Raw genomic sequence first — 20034 nt, forward strand, 5'->3', positions numbered from 1 at the left:
TGTTATTTTCGAATTTTCATTTGTGTTGGTCGTTGTAGTTGTTTAGCCAGTTTCCTTCATGTGAGCCCATGAAAATGTTAGCAAGTATGGGTGCTAAGGGAGAGCCCATCGTAACACCGTCCGTCTGGTCATAAAATTTTCCATTAAATAAAAAATGCGTCTGTGCTGTTGCTATTGAAAACAGTTGTGTGAGGTCTGTCCTGTTTATACTGAACCTGGGATTGTGAGTGATAATTAGGTCAATTGCTAGGTTGATGGTTTCAGTAAGTGGTATGTGGGTAAAAAGAATCTTTAGTGGAGTGGTCATCTGGTATGAGTGGTGTTAGTAGAGAACTAAGATACTTAGCTAAATTATAATTGTACGAGTTAATTGATGAAACTATCGGTCGTAGTGGAGGCGATTGTTCTGGTTCTCGTTTCTTGTGAAGATTCGGTAATCCATAGAAGCGTGAGGGTTGAGAACCTCTGGGGAACAATTTATCCTCTCTCGACTGGACTATTCTAAACAAAGCTCTGGAAAAAAAACATAACTAAATACCTACAAAAGACAATTACCACACATCGGAAAAAACTAAGTAATCTCACGAGGAACAGAACTCTACCATTCACACACAAGGAGACGCTAACCAATCTATCATTACACAAATCAAAAGACGAAGAACTAGAACTCCTGAAAAATGGCCTTGGGTTCAGCATTAAACCACTACAACTCAACTCAACCGACATTCTGGCAACATTCGAAAAAATCCAGCAAACTATAAAACACAACATTCGCAATCAAGAAGACTAAACGCATCTCAAAACAGAGCTGGCACACATCGCTCACTCGTTCATCTCATCTTATCACCCGACACCAGCTGACCTCAAAAAACATCACATAATTAAAAACATTCGCAACAATCCAAACATTATGATTCTCAAACCGGACAAAGGCAACGGCGTTGTAATCACGGATCGTCAAATGTATCGTAACTCCTCCCTTAAAATAATTAACAGTACAGCAAAGTTTACCCCACTCAAAGAAGACGTCACACTATCACGTGAAGGCAAACTGCAACGACTGTTAAGGAAGCTTCTAAAGAAAGACTCGATTAACAACAAAGTTTATAACGATATCTTCCCCAGAGGTTCTCAACCCTCACGCTTCTATGGATTACCGAAACTTCACAAGAAACGAGAACCAGAACAATCGCCTCCACTACGACCGATAGTTTCATCAATTAACTCGTACAATTATAATTTAGCTAAGTATCTTAGTTCTCTACTAACACCACTCATACCAGATGACCACTCCACTAAAGATTCTTTTTACCCACATACCACTTACTGAAACCATCAACCTAGCAATTGACCTAATTATCACTCACAATCCCAGGTTCAGTACAAACAGACGAAAACATTAAAGTTCATTTTATAAAAATGCAAAACATAACATCATCAGTATAAAAAAATAAAAGTGTAAACAAAAATTTGTTTTGTTAGATTTTTCTGAAAATTCAAAAAATTTCATAAAATTATAAAAAGCCAAAAAAAAGAACAGGAGAAAACGTCCAAATCAACTACATAAACAGTGGCCAATTGTACACGATCACGAAACAAAACCGTAATGCACGTTCTATTTTTCCACACAATATTGTTAGGCGTCAAACGTTATCTCATTGTGTCATTATACTTTTCATATTCTAAGATAACACAGTTCACATAAACATTGCTAAAGGTGTGAAATGTCTCGTTGAAAAAACGACACTCAAACAAAAAATAATAAATAAAAATAGTACGAGTATTGAATATTTCTTCTTTATTCTTTTTTAATGGGATACTTTCAAACTAAAATTTATTTTAAAAGAAAATCTCATATCATTTGCGTTCGAAACGAGTAAACCACCTAGCTGCCTTAGCTCAAAAAGTCTTAATTCGTGGTAATTTCAAACACAAAAAGGATAATTTCAAAAAAATTGATATTGTTTCAGTTTTCATTTTCAGCTGTGATTTAAATTCTTACTTTTTAGACGTAGTTTATTCGAAGACATTTTTTTCTTGGTTAATTTAAAAGAAATGAAAATAGTCTCAACTTAGCACATTTTTTGTTTTAAAACTGTAAAGAACTTACAACATCAATGCTTCATGCAACGTTATGAACTACGCCTTTGTGATATGTGAGTGTTTATATTATGTCATTTTTGACTTGCGTAGGAGTAATTGACTCGCGCTCAATAAATGGGTTCATCCTGTTTTTAACGTAAATCGAATTAATTAATATTAATGAATGAACTAGAATTTAATAAATTTATAACCGATCTGATTGTTAGACCACCTCGTTTACTGAAAAGCGAGCTTTAGCAAGAGAACGACTACGACTACGAGTACAAAGGTTGACCGTGTAAGGGAATGGCACAAGGAAGTTCGTAGTCATTGTTGCGTAGTAAAACGTTGTTTTAGCTGTAAAAAACGAGCTTTTTACAGTGAAAAACACCGCATCTTGAGCAGCTACGGCTCTATTTGTCAATAATAAAATCGAAGAATTGGTAATACTGATGTAGTGAGGGTATTGGACTGCTTAGAGAGAAAATCTTCACTATTTTACCTTTCATCGATGATAAATTAGCAGCACTTTACTGTTTGTGGAAATGGCAAGGAGCTTTTATCATGATACTGAGCTGTGAATATACTTACAATGTTTGTCATGCACGTTGCATGATAAAATCGTTATTTTTTACAACGAAGTCGTCAAAAGAAAAACACTACATAATTCAACAACAACAACATCTCGAATCTTTTATTTTTTAACAACAACTCCCCCCTTCTGTGATAATCCCAAAGTGTCAATCACGTGAAATGCACGCGCTACGTCACAACAAAACAAAATAAAAACAACTGTTCATCACACTCCCGACGTTGATCATATTGATCAATTTATTTCCACGAGTTTTTACTATTTGACTGTCGCAATAGGTCTCCAATCACGGCTGCCGTTCTTCGTTGTCGGGTTTTCATAGAGTTTTCGTCTTTAGACTCAATTCCACTAGTAGTTTTGGGAACCACAATATTTGCTGGAGGCATATTCAACTCAAGTGGTATCAGTTGTTGTATTGGACGACGTAGTTCTGACGATCGACCCTTTGTAGTACTCGCAACACAGACCTTTGCTGCTCGAACAACACCATCCTTACTTACTATGAGCTCGGTAACTCTTGCCAATTTCCACAAAATTCGAGGGGAAAGATCATTTTTTAACACAACAACATCACCGACAGCTATCTTCTCCTTCTGTGCTCCATGAAGTAAGCGTGAAGTCTCTCTGACGCTTAAAAGATATTCCGTTCTCCAACGATTAATAAATTGATCTAACAAACGTTTCTGATATTTCGCCTTTCTGGTTAGAGTTCGATTCGTACTGATGATTTCAAATTGTCGATCACTAGCCGTAAGAGTAATTTGCCGTCCGTAAATTAATTGAGATGGAGTCAGAGGGTAAGAAATTCCTTCTTGGTCATCATAGATATATGTAAGTGGACGATTGTTAATGGTAGCCTCAATTTCTACCAAAATGGTTCTAAGCGCTTCAAAATCCATTGAGGATCGACCGAGAGTTTTCTTTAAACATCTCTTTGTACTTTGTATCATTCGTTCGTAGAATCCTCCTTGCCAAGGTGCCTTTTCAATGATAAATTCCCAATTGACACCCTTGGAAGCCAGTTCGCGTTGTATGTCAGTTGATCTCAGTATATTAGCAACTTCCCTTGAGGCACTTTTGAAGGTCTTGGCATTGTCTGATATTAGTCTAGACGGCAAACCTCTTCGTGAGACAAACCTTCGGAAAGCTTGCAGAAACGATAGCACAGACAAATAACAAACAAGTTCAAGATGAACCGCTCGAGTGGAAGCACAAGTGAACAAACAGATATATACCTTATCCATTCCTTGATTGTTAGTAGCGTATAAGGGGCCTGCAAAGTCAATACCGGTGTTTGAAAAGGGAGGCTCTTCGCTTACTCGACTTGATGGCAAACATGCTTCCTTCGCTGTTGGGAAAGCTTTACCTTCGAATTTCTTGCATTTGATACATCCACGCACAACACCCTTGACGCACTCTCGACCACGCAAGATCCAGTATTTTCCTCGAACGCAATTCAGAGTTTCTCTAATTCCTTCGTGGTGTACTATATTGTGACAGTCGCGTATAATTAATTTCGAAAAGGTATGCTTAGGGGGCAACAAAATGGGCTGTTTTGCACTATCAGGTAACGTAGAGTGGGCAATTCGACCTTCACACCGAATAATCTGATCATCATCGAGAAACAAACCAAGTTGTTGAACTCGTACATTTTTACGACCGGTTCGAATACATTGTAACTCGTCAGAAAACGCGGCTGACTGAATATTTCGGATCCATAATCTCTCAGCTTCGAGTAGCTCATTAGCATTCAACTCAGACGTAACAGAGCATAGTTGCTTTCTTGATTTCTTGATAAACCTTAAAATTTGTGCTGTGACACGAAGTAGTTTGTTCTTCGTACCATATCTATCTTGGTCAATAATCTTCTCCAAGTGGATGCAATTACGGTCAGGAAGCGATGTTAACGTCAAGGAATGTGTTATTGGAAGAGGATTTTGTATTATCTCTGTGTAGCAATGGTCCTCATCCAATTTTGCAGGTTGAAGATCTTCGGGCCAATTTTCTTCAGTATCTTGGAGAAACTGCGGACCATTCCACCAGATTCCAGATTGCACAAGTTCACTTCCGGAACACCCACGAGAAGGCAAGTCGGCTGAGTTTATTACCCCAGGGCAATGTCTCCATTTATAACTACTAGTTAACTTTCTGATTTCGTTTACGCGGTTCTGTACATAAGACTTCCACAGTTTATGATTTCGAATCCAACACAATGTGGTAAATGAATCCGTCCATAAGATAATATCAGTGATACATTTTATTGAAGTCAACGCTTTCACAATCGAATCGACTAATCTTGCTAAGGTAGTTGCGCCTAACAATTCAAGTCGTGGTATGGTCTGTCGTTTGATAGGAGCGACTCTTGTCTTGGCTGCTATTAAATTCACTTCAATTTCACCGTTTTTATGTTCCGTTCGTAGATATACAACTGCGGCAAAGGCAAATTCCGATGCATCGCAAAATCCATGTATCTGATGAATCGGAGATGAATCGTATCCACCATGGAAGTAACAACGCGGTACTCGTATGTCACTTAAAGCCCTTAAGTCGTGAACGAGAGAATTCCAACGTGATAAGGCCTTGCCAGACAGATCTTCATCCCAATTACTGTCAGAAGAGCAGAGGGTTTGAAACAACATCTTCATATTGATAGTAAAGGGTGCAAAAAGGCCAATAGGATCGAATATTTTCGCAGATAGCTTTAAAACTGACCTCTTAGTTGCAGGAAGTGATTTTGCATAATGCACTAGCTCGTCAAGATCATAACACAGCTCGTCACTGTTCTCATCCCAGCTGATTCCTAGAATTTTGATACGGTTCTCTTGCGATGTGGACTTAGGTTGTGGCTCTGTATGAGGCGAAGGAGTTTTTACTAAATTGTCTTCCACCATCGTACTTGATATATGTTTAACATATGATGACCCCTTTTCATTTTCCACCTCAACAAACGGTCGATCTTCATCATTCGCGATAACATTTCGGACATGTTGCGAGTTTGAATGCCATTTTCGAAGCTTGAATCCTCCCTCGCTCATTAATTTTCGAGATCTATGATAGATGTATAGAGCTTCGTCCTCATTAGAAGCTCCTCCAGCGAAATCGTCAACATATAACGACTCGATTAATAAGGAGACTATTTCTGGATCGACATCCCTGTATTTCGAAACGTGGTGACGAATAACAGTAGATAATATTGCAGGACTTGGGGTTAGACCAAATGGTAGGCGTCGGAACTTGTATTCCTTTAGCATCGGTTGAACTTGGTTAATATCGTCAAACCAAAGAAACTTCAGCATCTTTCTGTCTTCGGGAGCAATTTGTATTTGATGAAAAGCCTTTTCGATATCAACAGCAAGCCCAATGGGGAAGCCTCGAAAGTTTATCATAGTGTCAAATAAAAGTGGAACCAAATTTGGTCCCTTTTCAAGGCAATCATTGAGTGACTGCTCTTCCTTAGTAGCTCTTGCCGAACCATCGAAAACCACGCGAAGTTTTGTAGTTTCCTTATCTTCTCGAAGTACGCCATGATGGGGTAGGAAATAACCGGTTTCATGTGCAACAAGAACTGGGTCAATAATTCCTCTTTTCACTTGATCTTTGATAATTGTATCGTATTCTTGCAATAAGGGTTTATCTTTATCGAGACGAGATTTCAACTGTTGTAATCGTTTCAAACACATACCGTAACAGTCTGATTTTGGAATATATTCCCTTTTCCAAGGTAAGTTCACTTCATATCTCCCTTCATCCTCCAGATATTGTATATTCTTCAGAAACTCCTGATCCTGTGATTCGTTGGATTCTTTGATTCCCATTGATTCGATCTCCCAAAACCGTTTCAAGCATTCATGTAATTTGGGTTCTCTCTTGTCAAGCGGAAATTCCTTTGAAAAAGAGTAATCTTCGATGATTAAATTAACGTTTGACAATTTCGAATTAGTTTCACCATCATTCATCTGTCCAGTGATAATCCAGCCAAATTCACTATTAATCGCAACAGGACCACCTTCACCTCTTATAATCTCGCCTGTCATGATATCAAAATAATAATCTGCTCCAATTAGAATGTCGATGTTGCTGTCCGTCTGTCGTCCAGAGAGGATATTGGTATCGGAAAGCTGCAACTCCATCAGATGAGGATAATGATTGAGATCAATTGTCGTTGTTAACGGAGAGCAAATATTTGGGAAGCAAAGAGCTGTTATGATTCGATTTCCATTCTTTCCTTTCAGGGACAAATGAACCAAGTCGCATTTTTGCTTTGTGAAATGTTGGTTGCCAAAGGTATTTAAATTAACAACTTCTTTTCTGATGGGAACTAGTCCAAGCCGGGTTTTTAATGAATTTGTGACATAAGTGCGCTGACTACCGCTGTCCAAAAGCACGCGAACAGGTATAGGAATGGAACCATTCCCACCATTGGCGTATGTAATAGCTGTTTGCAGAAGAACTTGATTACGCGTTTTTGCCGTATTCGTCGTTAAGTAATTATCTCCATCAATCATAGTAGCTGTGCGAACGTTGTTTCCTTCCTTGGTTTCTGGTAGGTTGTTTCCAGTGGGGGAAAGTTTGGGATCATTTGCATTCTTTTGTTGAGGAGGCGTAAAACTTGGCTTAATCACTTCACAAATCGATTGATGATGAGCCCCATGACAACGTCTACAATTCTTCTTTGACTCGCAATTTTTACTGAGATGCCCGATTCGCAGGCATACAAAACAACGATTGTCTCTCCTCAATATACTCTTGCGATCATTCACATCAGTTACTCTATCACACGATGCCGAAAAGTGTGGCTCTTTACAATAAACACATTGAATATGTTTACCTGAAGTATTTTGAGTCGAAAAGGCGTTCACCGTAGGTATTCTGGGTGTTTGGTGCTGACCTCCAGAATTTTTCCATGCTGTGGCTGTGGACTTGATTGCACTCCTTCACTTATCTCCCGTGCCTCGATCTCAGTCTTGATTGTATCCAACAACTCATCAATTTTCCAAACGTCTCCCGACGATTTTCGGGCAATTTGTAGACGAATGTCACTAGGTAATTTAGTCATGATAATCGGGATAAGCATACTACCATATTGTTCAGAAGAAACGCCAAGACTCGATAATCCTCGTACATGAACGCTTACTTTATCGTATATGTATCTTACTTGGCTAGTTCTACCGTTGGCACAAGCTTGAATCTTTAAAATTTCATCCATGTGAGCTGCTATGGTTTGCTGGGTTTCCCGAAGCGATCGTTCAAGATTTTACAGCAGAGTCGTAATTGGCATTAGTTAATGTTAGACCTTTAATGGCCCTCGCTGCGTTTCCCTCGAGAAGCGATTTCAGATAGTTGAATTTGTTTACCTTCGAAATGTTTGGATTACTGTGAATCGCAGAATCATACAGATCCCAAAACGAACTCCACTCCGTAACCTTGCCACCATATTTCGGAAGCTCCAGCTTAGGAAGCTTCGGCATATTTGACTTAAATTGAACCGTCGTCGTAGTGTTGTCACTCGTTACATTTCCTTCGTTTACAAGTTCGATCGTCGCTTGATTACTTGAACCTTCGATTAAACCATAGTTTTCCGTCGCATTTGCCAAATTTTCGTTAGAATTCTCGATACTTTCGTTTTGGCCAGGGTTTGACATGTTCGTCAAATTCGAGTTAGATATGGTATCGTTGACATTCGTATCAACGAGACTGTCATTCTTAGCGCATTTAATATACCTTTCGATTTTTCGTTTTATACTCATAACTCTATCAGAAATTTCTGCCGAGTCCTCGATTTCACCTTGTATTTCATTAACATCACACGTGTTCAATATTTCTTCGTCGAGTTCACTTAATATTTTTAGTTTCCTTTCGAGTTGTTGTGCGATGATTTCGCTACGTTCTACAAGGTCATCATGTGGTGGCTGTGATAACAATTCAACTGACTCTTTCTCGAGTTTTGTACACACTCCGCGATGTCCTCTTCTTCTAGCACGAAGCCTTTCCAATTTTTCCTTGTCTTCAGTCGACATTTTCGTAAGAAACGAATATGGGCGACTTTATTTCGTTAAAGCCGCCCCACGTTGGGCGCCATGTCATGCACTTTGCATGATAAATCGTTTCCTTTAATTTTAACGCAAGCAAAAAAAGGGAACATATTTATTTTAACGAAGTCGTCGCAAGAAGCAAAACAACACATAATTCAACAACAACAACATCTCGAATCTTTTATTTTTTAACAACAACTCCCCCCTTCTGTGATAATCCCAAAGTGTCAATCACGTGAAATGCACGCGCTACGTCACAACAAAACAAAATAAAAACAACTGTTCATCACAATGTTTGTAATAGGACCATTGCGTCAGAACCATTGTGTTAGAACCATAGAACACATTTCTCTATAGCTATGTAATTCTTCAAATTTCTGGAAACGTTGAAATTTTGTGTTGAAAGATTTTGGTCGTTTAAATAGAATGATATATCTTCAGCCTCAATGACTATATTCAATAACTCAGAAAAAGCAATATTTTGGCGCGGTTTTTTTTTGCAAAATTTTAGTCAAAGCTAATTATTGTTTGTGTGAAAAACACATGAATACGCGAAAATTTAGCGATATGAAAAATTAATTTTTTGAAAAATGGCAAATATAGTTACAAAAGACTGGCACTGTCAACAAAACACGGCATCAAATCCCCCTCCGTACCCTCCCCCTTTCTCCCCTGATCATTCCAGTTCATTACATTTCAATATTATATAAAACAAAATAAAACAGATGTTGTCTTGATATTCAAGATGATACAAGAGGTCTTAGATTGTGTAATACTTCGTCTTTATTCCAAAGACATCATCAGACTAATAGTTTACAAAGCAGGCTGTGAAACTTTTATATGTTACGAAGCGGAAGTGACAGTTACGTAATTGAGAGAGCTACAAGACTTATTAATTAGGGAGTATTTTTCAATTTAAAATAGACATAATTTCTTTCGAACCTTTCAACCGCAAAACTACTTGGATCAATTCTTTATTTTTTCGCGCATTTAAGATTTGTTCTAACTAAGCATTATTCAACAAACAAATTCAAACACTTAAGTCTTTTATGTCATGGAATGGTTTCCCTCTTAAAGTCCGGAAATTCTTGATTCACTTACTCAAAACTAAAATTACAGCCATAAATAGCCCCCTAAACAAAATACTGACAACGACCTCCGTAAAATTTTTATTAGAATACCATATCTAGGCAAACAGGGTGAACATTAGTTTTCAATCTTCTTCGTAAAATTCGCCGTAGCTTAAAAATCCCCATGAAACCTATAGCTACATATATGAAACAAAAAAGACATCAATTTTCTGTCCCAAAAAGGACAAAATTCCGAAACTCTCCAAATCAATGTTGTATATGAATTTTAAATGTCCTGGCTGTGGTCAAACGTGCATAGACAAAACTGAACAAAACTTACACACAAGACTAACCCAACATGCTTCTAATTACAACAATTCTAGTGCTATCTCGCAACATTTACTCATTTGTCCAGACGCCAACTACATCTCACACCTTTTCTCACTTGACGTTGACTCCGACCCTTATCTTACACGCGTGCGATTTAATCGTTGTAATCTGATTCCAAGTAGCAGCAAAATCTTATATCGCTGTAATAAATTAATAATAGTCCTAACCAACTTCTCATCTTAGAAGCGCTTTTGATAAAATACAATATGCCACAACTTAATAGGGGTCTCGAAGTCTGTAAGAAATTATGTCTATTTTAAATTTAAAAATACTCCCTAAATGTTGAGCCTTGTAGCTCTGTCAATTACGTAACTGTCACTTCCGCTTCTAAACATATAAAAGTTTCACAGCCTGCTTTGTTAATTATTAGTCTGATAATGTCTTTGGAATAAAGACGAAATCTTACACACTCTGTTGTCTAAAACTCTTGTATCATCTTGAATATCAAGAAAACGAGATGTCTTTATTCGCAATCTGTTTTATTTTGTTTTATTTAAAATTGTCTGCTTGTCCAATATTATATAGATCAGTAGTATTGTCGAATTGAATGCAGGCATGAAACCTGTGCTACCTACACACTTAACAATTATAATTTATTAGTCTTGACCACTCAATGGCCTTGAAACTATGTTAAATGAAAACTTTCATTGGTTTATGCAATTACCTGAAGAAATATTGGAGAAAATCCTAAGCTATTTATGGTTGAAGTTTGATCAAAATAGTGCACGACTTGTGTGCACAACATGGAACCGACTGCTTTTGCAAATCCGTGCAAGGAGAGATCAAATATTCTTGAAATCTGTCGAAATTGGAAATGTTTATTGGAAGAAGTACACCAATGCTTCTCGTATCAATCCTGCCCCACGTTTTTCGCACGCCTCGTGTGTTTTAAATGATAAACTTTGTGTGTTTGGTGGATGTTCGTCTTCAGATACAGTATATAACGACTTTTATGTGTTTTCATTATCTGAACGAAAATGGTCAAAGCTTATCACTTCCGGCTATACGCCACTACCCCGCGAATGTGCGACCTTGGTTAGTTTCTGCAACATGGAATGCAGTTATGTTGTTTTATTTGGTGGCTGCTGTCAGCCACCCAGGTCACTGATGACTGCAAACGGACGATTCTACAATGATCTGCACATTTTGAACTTTGCAGAAAAAAAATGGTTACCGATAATGGATGGTGCATTGAGGCCCTTCGCGCGAGCTGGACATTCGTGTTCTATGGTGGGTGAAAACATGGTGATATTCGGAGGTGCACAAGCTGAAAGGAGGTACAAACATACAAACAAAGACAATTTTTAAATGGTAACTAGAACCATGCAGAGAGGTATTGTATTGTTAATGTGTAGACATACCTAACACACAATGCCCTCATTTAGCAAGTCAAAATTCAGCTTTGTTCTTCAATAGATAATCACTCTATTTTCATTTCAATCAAATCAATGTGTACATTTCAAGAGAAATCATGGCAAGTATTGTAAAAAAGGTGAATTCTTTCCAGGAATAACTCACTGCACTGGGTCAGGTTTATCGACAAGGAAATGTGCTAATAAACTATTATTGTTAATATGGCACAGTGGTAATCTCAGAAAGAATCACTGGAGAAAATCAAAATATTTGTCATAACAGACAGCAGTTTCTGCAAATTATATTTTTGGTTATTTGATAAACTCTCTGTTTGTTCTTCATAACATACCACAATTATGATTTCTAATAAACTTGTCATCTTAATTGTTAGGTAACTGAAACAATTGTTTCATTTGTCCACTTATTATGTGATTATATCATCATTTATTGCACTTTACATCCTTAGATATTCTGATGTTTGCTTATTCAATATAAATAAGAAGAGGTGGTATTTCCCTACTATTACTGGAGCAGGACCTACTGAGCGTTTTGGACATACACAGGTACTTCCATTAACAATGAAGATTACATATATATTGGCTTCAACATTGAACATGTTTATTTATATTTCTGAAATGAAAGTTGTGCTTTCATAGTTACAATATGTTCAGTAGTGTAGCCAGCTGGGCCAGATTAACTAAAAGGAAAGAGTTATAGTTTGATTCAATAATAAAGTGCTCATTACAACAAAAGCTTAATAAAAATACATTCCTTGACTTAACTGCAAATATCAGTATAAACTACAGCCTTAAGAAGTACCATGTTCTCCAATGTACGCACGTTCAGTGAACTAGACCCAGGCACAGCACCTCACAGTCAAACACAAAATATTCAAACTTTCAGGCTGACTGCCCAAGGCCTCCACACATGTTAGTCCTGCACTGGTAGGCAACCCACAAGTTTTGGTCCTGCTATGTAAAATTTCGATCATTTATATTATTAATTTTTTAAGAAGTCTATTGTTTTTACAGTTATTGAACACAGAACAATTACATAGAAGGACCAAATTTGATAGATGCCTTATTCAACCTTTCATGTGGTGTAAGTGATGTTATATTGAACAGGACACATATTGACTGGTTTTGTCTACACATGCTAACAAACACACAACAAATACACAACATTCCTATCAAGTTTCCTCAAACTAATAAAACATGTCAATACTGAACCCTATGAAACAATTGTCACTTAATGACTGGGACCAAAGGAAACAGTGTGTTGTGTTTACCAGAGACCACCATTGTTTCCCCAGGCAAAGCTGAGGGAAAAAGGAGTGACAAGGGAAACAATGTGATTGAGGGTCAAAGAAGCACATTGTTTCCTAAGGTGTCAATAAGTGTTCTATTATATGCCAATTTTAAAATGGAAAATCGATAACAACGTAAATAAACGAAATATTGTCTTTCGTAAAAGAATATATTTCGTAGAAAGAATATGTATTAGCATAGTGTTAAAGAAATTACTTTGGAGAAATTCCCGCGCTTTTTTTATCAAGATCAGCCGCTGACCAAAGTTTGACCAAAGTTTGACCAAAGTTTGCACGTGATGACGAACGTGATTTTTTATTATATACCTGTATATAACGTATTTTCTCTATCGAGCAATCGGGCTACTCTCCACTCAAAACTTCTCTGGATAAGTCTTGTCGAAGGAATTGATCTCCTAATGCCAAGAAAAACTTGACATTCATTACCAAACAGAACGCCCATATATATGTATATACTCAATCTTGAGAAAGAAGAAATCCCCAAAACCTTCATTGTAAAGTAATAAAATACAAAATCGTGGCCAGAGATTTGCCAGGCGGAAAGCGAGTTTTCAATATGAACATAATAGCCCAACATAAGACTTTTAAAAAAGCCATCACAATAATAAAATAAAGAAAGATAAAAGGTCTTTTTAATAATTACGTTTCATCTTTAACTTAAGACATCTTCAGATTATTTGGGATAAATTATATACATAAGGTTTTAAATACAAGCATATATTACAGGGTGTTAAATTACATGTGAGAGGAGTAGGAAGTTTAGATGACGGAATGAAATGAGAAGGGCGGTATATTAAAGAAGGTGAAGGGGGATTGAGTTTCCTTGGGTGTTAAGAGAGGGTTTAAGTTTGGATATAAGAAGGCTTTCATGAATCATAAGGTCATAATTGTCGGAGGAGGAAGAGAGAATTGAGAAGTCATTAAAATCGGAGAGTGAGATGTATTTCTTATATGGGAAAGAATTGCAGATGGTGGTGGACATAAGGAAGGTTTCCCTGTTAAGGGAGAGATTCCCAAGTGTTCCGATATTCTGGTGTGTAAATGACGCGTGGTTTGACACACATACGATGCGGAGCAGCAATGACACTTGCTCATTGCTGCTCCGCATCGGGGAGTTGTTCAAGGTTAACAATTTTCGAACAACTTGACTATAGCTAGTATATTCAACACTAAACTGTCCTCAAACCGACACAAAATACAAATCTTACTTCATTAAACATAAAACAAAACAACAATCTATGACACAGGCACACAGCAATGGTAATTTACGTAATACTGTGCATTGACTTTCCACAAACTTGTACCAAATGCACAAATTAAGACTAAATGAATCTCCAAAACCATTAAAGTTTTGTAATCATGACCTGCAGAGCACACACTAGAATGCGGCTGTTTACTATGTTAGCTGTCACGTCTTTATCAAATTTAGTGAAAATGTGTTTGTATATGCGTTGCTAAGCTATATTTACAATTTTAGGTTACTGTGAGCGATGAAAACATATTGATAATTGGAGGCTGTGGGTATAGAAATACGGTAAGACAGCGCAACCATTCTTGACTTAGTTACTTACGTAAGATACTAGCTCAATCTGATGGTGATAGCTTTGTTCATTGTTTTCACTAAATGTGTATTTATGTTTACACTTTTTTCATGTTCACTGGTTTAACCCATTCCTCTACCTTTCAAACGTTTTTTTCCTCGCTGAAAAACTTACCACAACGACCATTTATATCACTACATTTCAACTCCACTTTTTTACAGGGGCAGATAAATGCTCATTTCACAGGAGGGTGCAGATTTTCCCAGGGGGGTGTGCATCGTTATTATAGCTGTAGTTGGAAGGGCTTTGAGCTATTGTGGATTTTTAGTCTTACAGACGAGTGAACTTGCGTAGTGAAAGTGTTATTACTTTTTAAATATATTTAGCTATATATATATTTTGTTAAAGTGCCCATAACATCAAAAATTTTTCGCGAAATGAAATCTAGGCATAATTTCTAGTATTTTCGCGAAAACAGAAATTCATTTTATCAAATCTTTCAACTTTTATCGTGATTTATATTTGGTATTTGATGGCCCACGGACGTCGTATTTTGTAACAGCAAATCAACTGTCTCTAGCTTTGTTTTTGACATCATGCAAGGGAGTCCGGAGTCGGCAATGTTCTAATGTTATTTGCGGTAGACGAAGTGTGATAAAATTTGACGGCTAATTCATAATTTTTTTCTGATTTTCAATGGAATTTCGTGATAGTCATATTCTTTATAAGTAATACAAACTTATTGCAAAGTTCTAAAGGCGGATTTCCACTTGAGAAAATAATCGCGCGAATCGACTTTATGCGAAGCAAAGTACTTCGATATTCTGACGTTTCATTTTCACACGAAATATTTGGGGTGCGTTTAAAAATGGCGGCAGTCAACAGTCGAAGGCTACTTTTGTTAAGAAATCATTATTTGCGCTTACTGTCGATTCGAAGACGACAAAAGCGAATTTATAAATATAAAAAAAGGTTTTGGGTTCGTCGAGTGTACGAAGAAAGGCAGTAAATGGAGAATTCCATCTTCTTCTAAAAGATCTTATTCAATACGACCATGAATTTTTCTTTCAATGTTTTCGAATGTCTCCGTCGATTTTTGAAGACTTTTTGTCGTGGATAGCACCACAAATTCAGAAAAAGGATATTAGAAATAGAGATTCAATAGGTCCCAGGGAAAGACTTTGTGTTTGCCTGCGCTATCTTATGACAGGAGATGCTTATATGACAATTGCTACCAGTTACAGAATTAGTCCGGCAGTTAAATATGAAAAGTTTTTATTATCCATCTTCAGATTAAAAAGTGCGATGAATTTACATTGATTTTCTGATAAAAATGTTTTCAATCATGCTCCATCTTTTTACATTATATATTTATCATACTATACTAAGAATTACATGTTAACTTTATTATATATTTTTACAAGATCTAGCAATAAAAGATTGTTTATGACGTTTAGTCCGAGATAAAGTACTATAAGTTTTACTATTACGCAGCTCGTGCGAATTTTCTTTTTGGACAAGGTACTAAAAATTTGCATGAATGATCAAGTTCCACTATAATCCTTTTGAACTCTTTGGTAGTTGCTAGTTCACGCTTGCTTTTCAAAGGTATCAAGTAGTTTTTGTCTAGTTGTAAAATTCTTAGACTTCGTGTTTGTACACGTTCATTTTCTTGCTGTAAAAAATGTGGAAGTCCTGCCCAAACAGCCGATGTATACTCTAATACTGGTCTTATTTTTGATGTATATGTTAATAATCCAACATATTAATCCTAACACGGTTTTTTACATGCACATGAAAAACATGTGACTTGGACGAGATTTGAACTCGCACCTTCGGGATACTAGTCCGCCGCTCTACCTGTTGAGCTACCAAGCCCACAGGGATTGGAGTCGAGTCAAATCTTTTAAACTGCGTATGGACGAGAGATTCTCGCCACTATAGCAGTTTACTGGATGGCACCGTGTTTCGACATTATTCCAAAGCCGGCGAGAATCTCTCGTCCATAAGTAGTTTAAAAGAGATTTGACTCGTCTACAATCTCTGTGGGCTTGGTAGCTCAACAGGTAGAGCGGCGGACTAGTATCCCGAAGGTGCGAGTTTAAATCTCGTCCAAGTCACATGTTTTTCATGTGCATGTAAAACCGTGTTAGAATTTATATTATGTATATAATCCAACAACTGAAGGTAATTGACACTTCCTACAATGTCGAAGATGACATAATCTTTATTTGCCTTGCACGTAATTTGATGTACATGTTCAGTAGTTGTTGGATAGTTCGTGAGATGTTCGTGATAATAAACTGAAGACAACCACCACAGACGGTAGCGACAATAATAATGGTCTAGCAGCATATATGCGAGACGGAGCTTTCGCTAATAAAAATCGTTAGCAGGCTACAATCAGCATATAAAAAAATGCTTACACGCGTTAAAAATGATACAAAATCAACGAATTTGTTCGGTGAACGTAAGCGAGTGGTTATAGTAATCTGCGTTATACAACAAGGTCATCTGAATAATAAACAATGTAGCACTTTCTCAAAGTATTTTGATAAACTGATGTTAGCGATCCTTTTATTTCAAACGGCCTGCATACGATTTACTTTCTTTTCATCATGCAACATTGAAAAACGGGGCTTGTAATCTTCAGGCTCCAAATCCTCGAAACGTACACTTTAGCCTTCCAAATGGTTAAAAGACGCGTTTTGTTTCGCCTTTATATCAAAGTCAACTGATATTCTTCGCCGCCCCTTGCCTTTCGTCGCTTGTCGTTTAGGCACAATCTTTGTCAATTTAACAGCCACACAACTATTTGCCATCCGCAAATGTTATTTGTTTCTTATCAAAGTATTGAACGCAAAAGTATGTAAAGAATAATGTAAATATAGACTATAGTCGATGACTCCCTTGGATGACGTCAAAAAACTTACTCGTTTCAGGCTTCTAGCTACCACGGACCTGATCCAGTCAAAAGTCGCTTTTTGCTAAATTTAAAGCGCGATAAAAACTGAAAAACTTGACCAATTGAATTTTTGTTTTCGCAATAATACTAGAAACAATGCCAAGATTCCATTTTGGAAAAAAATTTTGACGTTATTGTCACTTTGATTTGTTTGAGAAGTTATAGATGCTAAATTGTTTACTTGAATAAAAATTCATCACATACGTATTTATATTTCCCAGGAGTTTTCAGACGTTTGGCTTCTTAACGTTAACTGTTGGACGTGGCATGAAGTTGCTGTGAATGACAAAATTTACGAAGCGCCACAACTGTGGTCTCATCCTGCCGTCATGGTCAATACGACTGTCGTGGTTTTCTCCAGGCCCAAACGACCCACCAAGCGCAGCGCTGCCTTATACCTTCAAACTCCTCAAACGCCAATGCTAATGTACTTACTGGATTGTTGCGAGTTGGAAACTAGCCACAGCTGTCGTTGGAAGAATGTGCTAAGCAGCCGCAATCAATCCATTCCAACGACGTCCTTGCATTCGGTAGATGTTGGCGACAACATGATTCTAATTTTTGGTGGACTTGAGGACAGGGAGACCATCCAGACAACCCATAATGCCCTCATTATGGTGTCACCATTTTGGTGAATTGGAAACTTAAATGGTTGTGATATTATGGTGATTTGGTTGGTAATAATAGATTACTTCGTGGTTTGTTCGTTTGTACGATTTTTATGCACTAGTTGAGAAGAATTGAAAATCGTATGTGCAATCAGACGCTGGGAATTTTAGGCATATGATTTTTTTTCACAGTTTTGTTGCGCGTAAATTTGAATACCCGAGTGATAATCGTTTATATTGGGATGGCGATGATATAATTGATACAGGGATAGCGATGATATACGTAGTTCATATAGGGATAGTGATGATGTACGTAGTTGATGTAGGGATAGTGATGATAAATGGTGGAGCCATAGCACAGAGTGATAATGGAACTGAAACTTGCATTGGTAGGATGGTAGGATGGTGGAGCCATAGCACAGAGTGATAATTAAACAGAAAGGTGACAGAATTGTGCCCAGCTTCCTCATGGCAGCCATTATTCCAGCAAGATACTTAAGCTTTTTCACTTGTTTCTAACCACTGCAATAACATGACGTCTTTCGTCTTAAGGAAATCGACAACATTTCAACTTTAGAAATGGTTGATCATTTTAGTGGTTGGGAATATATAAAACCCTAAATATATTGCAGGAATAATGGCAGCCGATATGCGTAGCACAGCATGCGTGAGGGCAAAACATCAAAGGCTCCGACACGAGTGACCTTCTGCATATTCCATATTCTGTGACGATTGAAAATTTTAATCACAATAATAGTCCTCCATTTTCTTTTTGCTCTAGTTTCACTTCCATTTTTAATTTTTCTCTTATATTTTGACGTCCGTTTCTACTTCTTTTTCTTTTTCTCTGCTTTTTTTCTATTATGAAAAATAATGTATGCTCGATGTGTTTTAAAATACTCCCAAAATAGGTATTGTCAAGGTGTTTGGTTGGAATCCAATCAAAGACGAAAAACATTTCATCTGAAACACCTGTTTCATTTGCTTTGTCTCAACGACGATGCCTTTGATCTTTATGATGTGATAAATTCACAGTAACAAATACAATTAGCTACAAACCTCAAAAGTATGAGCTAAATCTCTTAAATGATTTCATCCATTATTTATGTTGGTAGAATTGTATTTCTTTGTACATCCTTGAGTAACGACTCAATCTATATTTCTGTTAAAATTTTTAAGTTTTCTGAGAGTAGTTACAAAATGCTTTGATTGCTGAAAAACGTGTTGTTAAAATTCCCCCTTCGAAGTAGTTTATTTGAAATATCAAATATATGTTGCAAGTTTTGCATGAAGTGTATTGGTTCATCAAAATGACCACATAAAACTAAATTCCCTCAAAGTAAACTGCGATAGGCATTCTATAAAAAATTCTACGTAAGATTCAAGAACCAAAACACTTTAAGTACGTATGACACTAAGCGTTTTGTTGTTATAGAATCTATAATATAGATAGAAAATCTCCTTTAGTCACATATTAGAATTCTTCCTTTCTCGTTTTAGCAATTAGTTTGCTTGTTTATTTTTGAAACCATTAAAGTTTCTGTATCATGTAAATCAGTGAATTTGTTGTCCTTCGTTTCCCTAATACCATATTCGATACCTTTCCAGCTAACAATGTAGCCTTACCCATCCATGGAAGTTTGATAAACACAGGGCACTCAGCTGGTCAGAAGCCTGTTCTGCTCATTTTTTTGTGGATGAGAAAAGTTTATCAAGCATTTTTCCGGCTATCCATTTGAGAGAAATATCTTTTTCAAAACGCATAATTTTACAGACAAATGTAAACAAACTTCATAAAGCAGACAGCAAAACGCAAAAAAAGCGAAATAAAAAACCATTTGCGAATGTGAGTCGAAGGAAAAATACTCGGAAAACAATTTAACTATCGAGACAATACAATTTGAAACGATTTATTTTTTACTGACGAAAACTAGAAAGTGAAAACCAACCCGTACAAAACGGCAAAGACGACAAAGAAAGCAAGCTTCGTTTCAGGTCATTGCCATGTAATAAACCTTTTAATAACCTTACTTTCTGAGTGTTTACTTAGAAATATCGATCACAAATATCTTTA

General features: G+C 36.9%; 2 protein-coding genes and 1 non-coding gene across 4 annotated transcripts; 1 reads left to right on the plus strand and 2 right to left on the minus strand.

Annotated features, from left to right (window-relative positions):
• Positions 1 to 2913: 2913 nt before the first annotated feature.
• On the minus strand, positions 2914 to 7569 carry LOC124452129. The gene has a single exon (XM_047002718.1). The coding sequence runs from the start codon at positions 7177 to 7179 to the stop codon at positions 2914 to 2916; it is 4266 nt and encodes a 1421-aa protein (XP_046858674.1). The 5' UTR covers positions 7180 to 7569.
• Positions 7570 to 10760: 3191 nt separating this feature from the next.
• LOC124451450 (F-box only protein 42-like) lies at positions 10761 to 19514 on the plus strand. Of its 2 annotated transcripts, XM_047002062.1 has the most exons (5): positions 10884 to 11201; positions 11326 to 11443; positions 11986 to 12082; positions 14324 to 14380; positions 17574 to 19514. In XM_047002062.1, the coding sequence occupies exons 1-5, from the start codon at positions 11144 to 11146 to the stop codon at positions 17985 to 17987; spliced, it is 744 nt and encodes a 247-aa protein (XP_046858018.1). In that variant the 5' UTR covers positions 10884 to 11143; the 3' UTR covers positions 17988 to 19514. The 2 variants fall into 2 exon arrangements, with proteins under 2 accessions (XP_046858017.1, XP_046858018.1); XM_047002061.1 differs by having other exon boundaries at positions 10761 to 11443.
• Positions 16194 to 16265, minus strand: Trnat-agu. Its single transcript has one exon. It is a non-coding gene; the product is annotated as a tRNA-Thr (tRNA).
• Positions 19515 to 20034: the final 520 nt, after the last annotated feature.

The sequence above is a fragment of the Xenia sp. Carnegie-2017 genome, unplaced genomic scaffold, assembly GCF_021976095.1.
Source record: "Xenia sp. Carnegie-2017 unplaced genomic scaffold, XeniaSp_v1 HiC_scaffold_24, whole genome shotgun sequence".
NCBI classification, from domain to species: Eukaryota; Metazoa; Cnidaria; class Anthozoa; order Malacalcyonacea; family Xeniidae; genus Xenia; species Xenia sp. Carnegie-2017.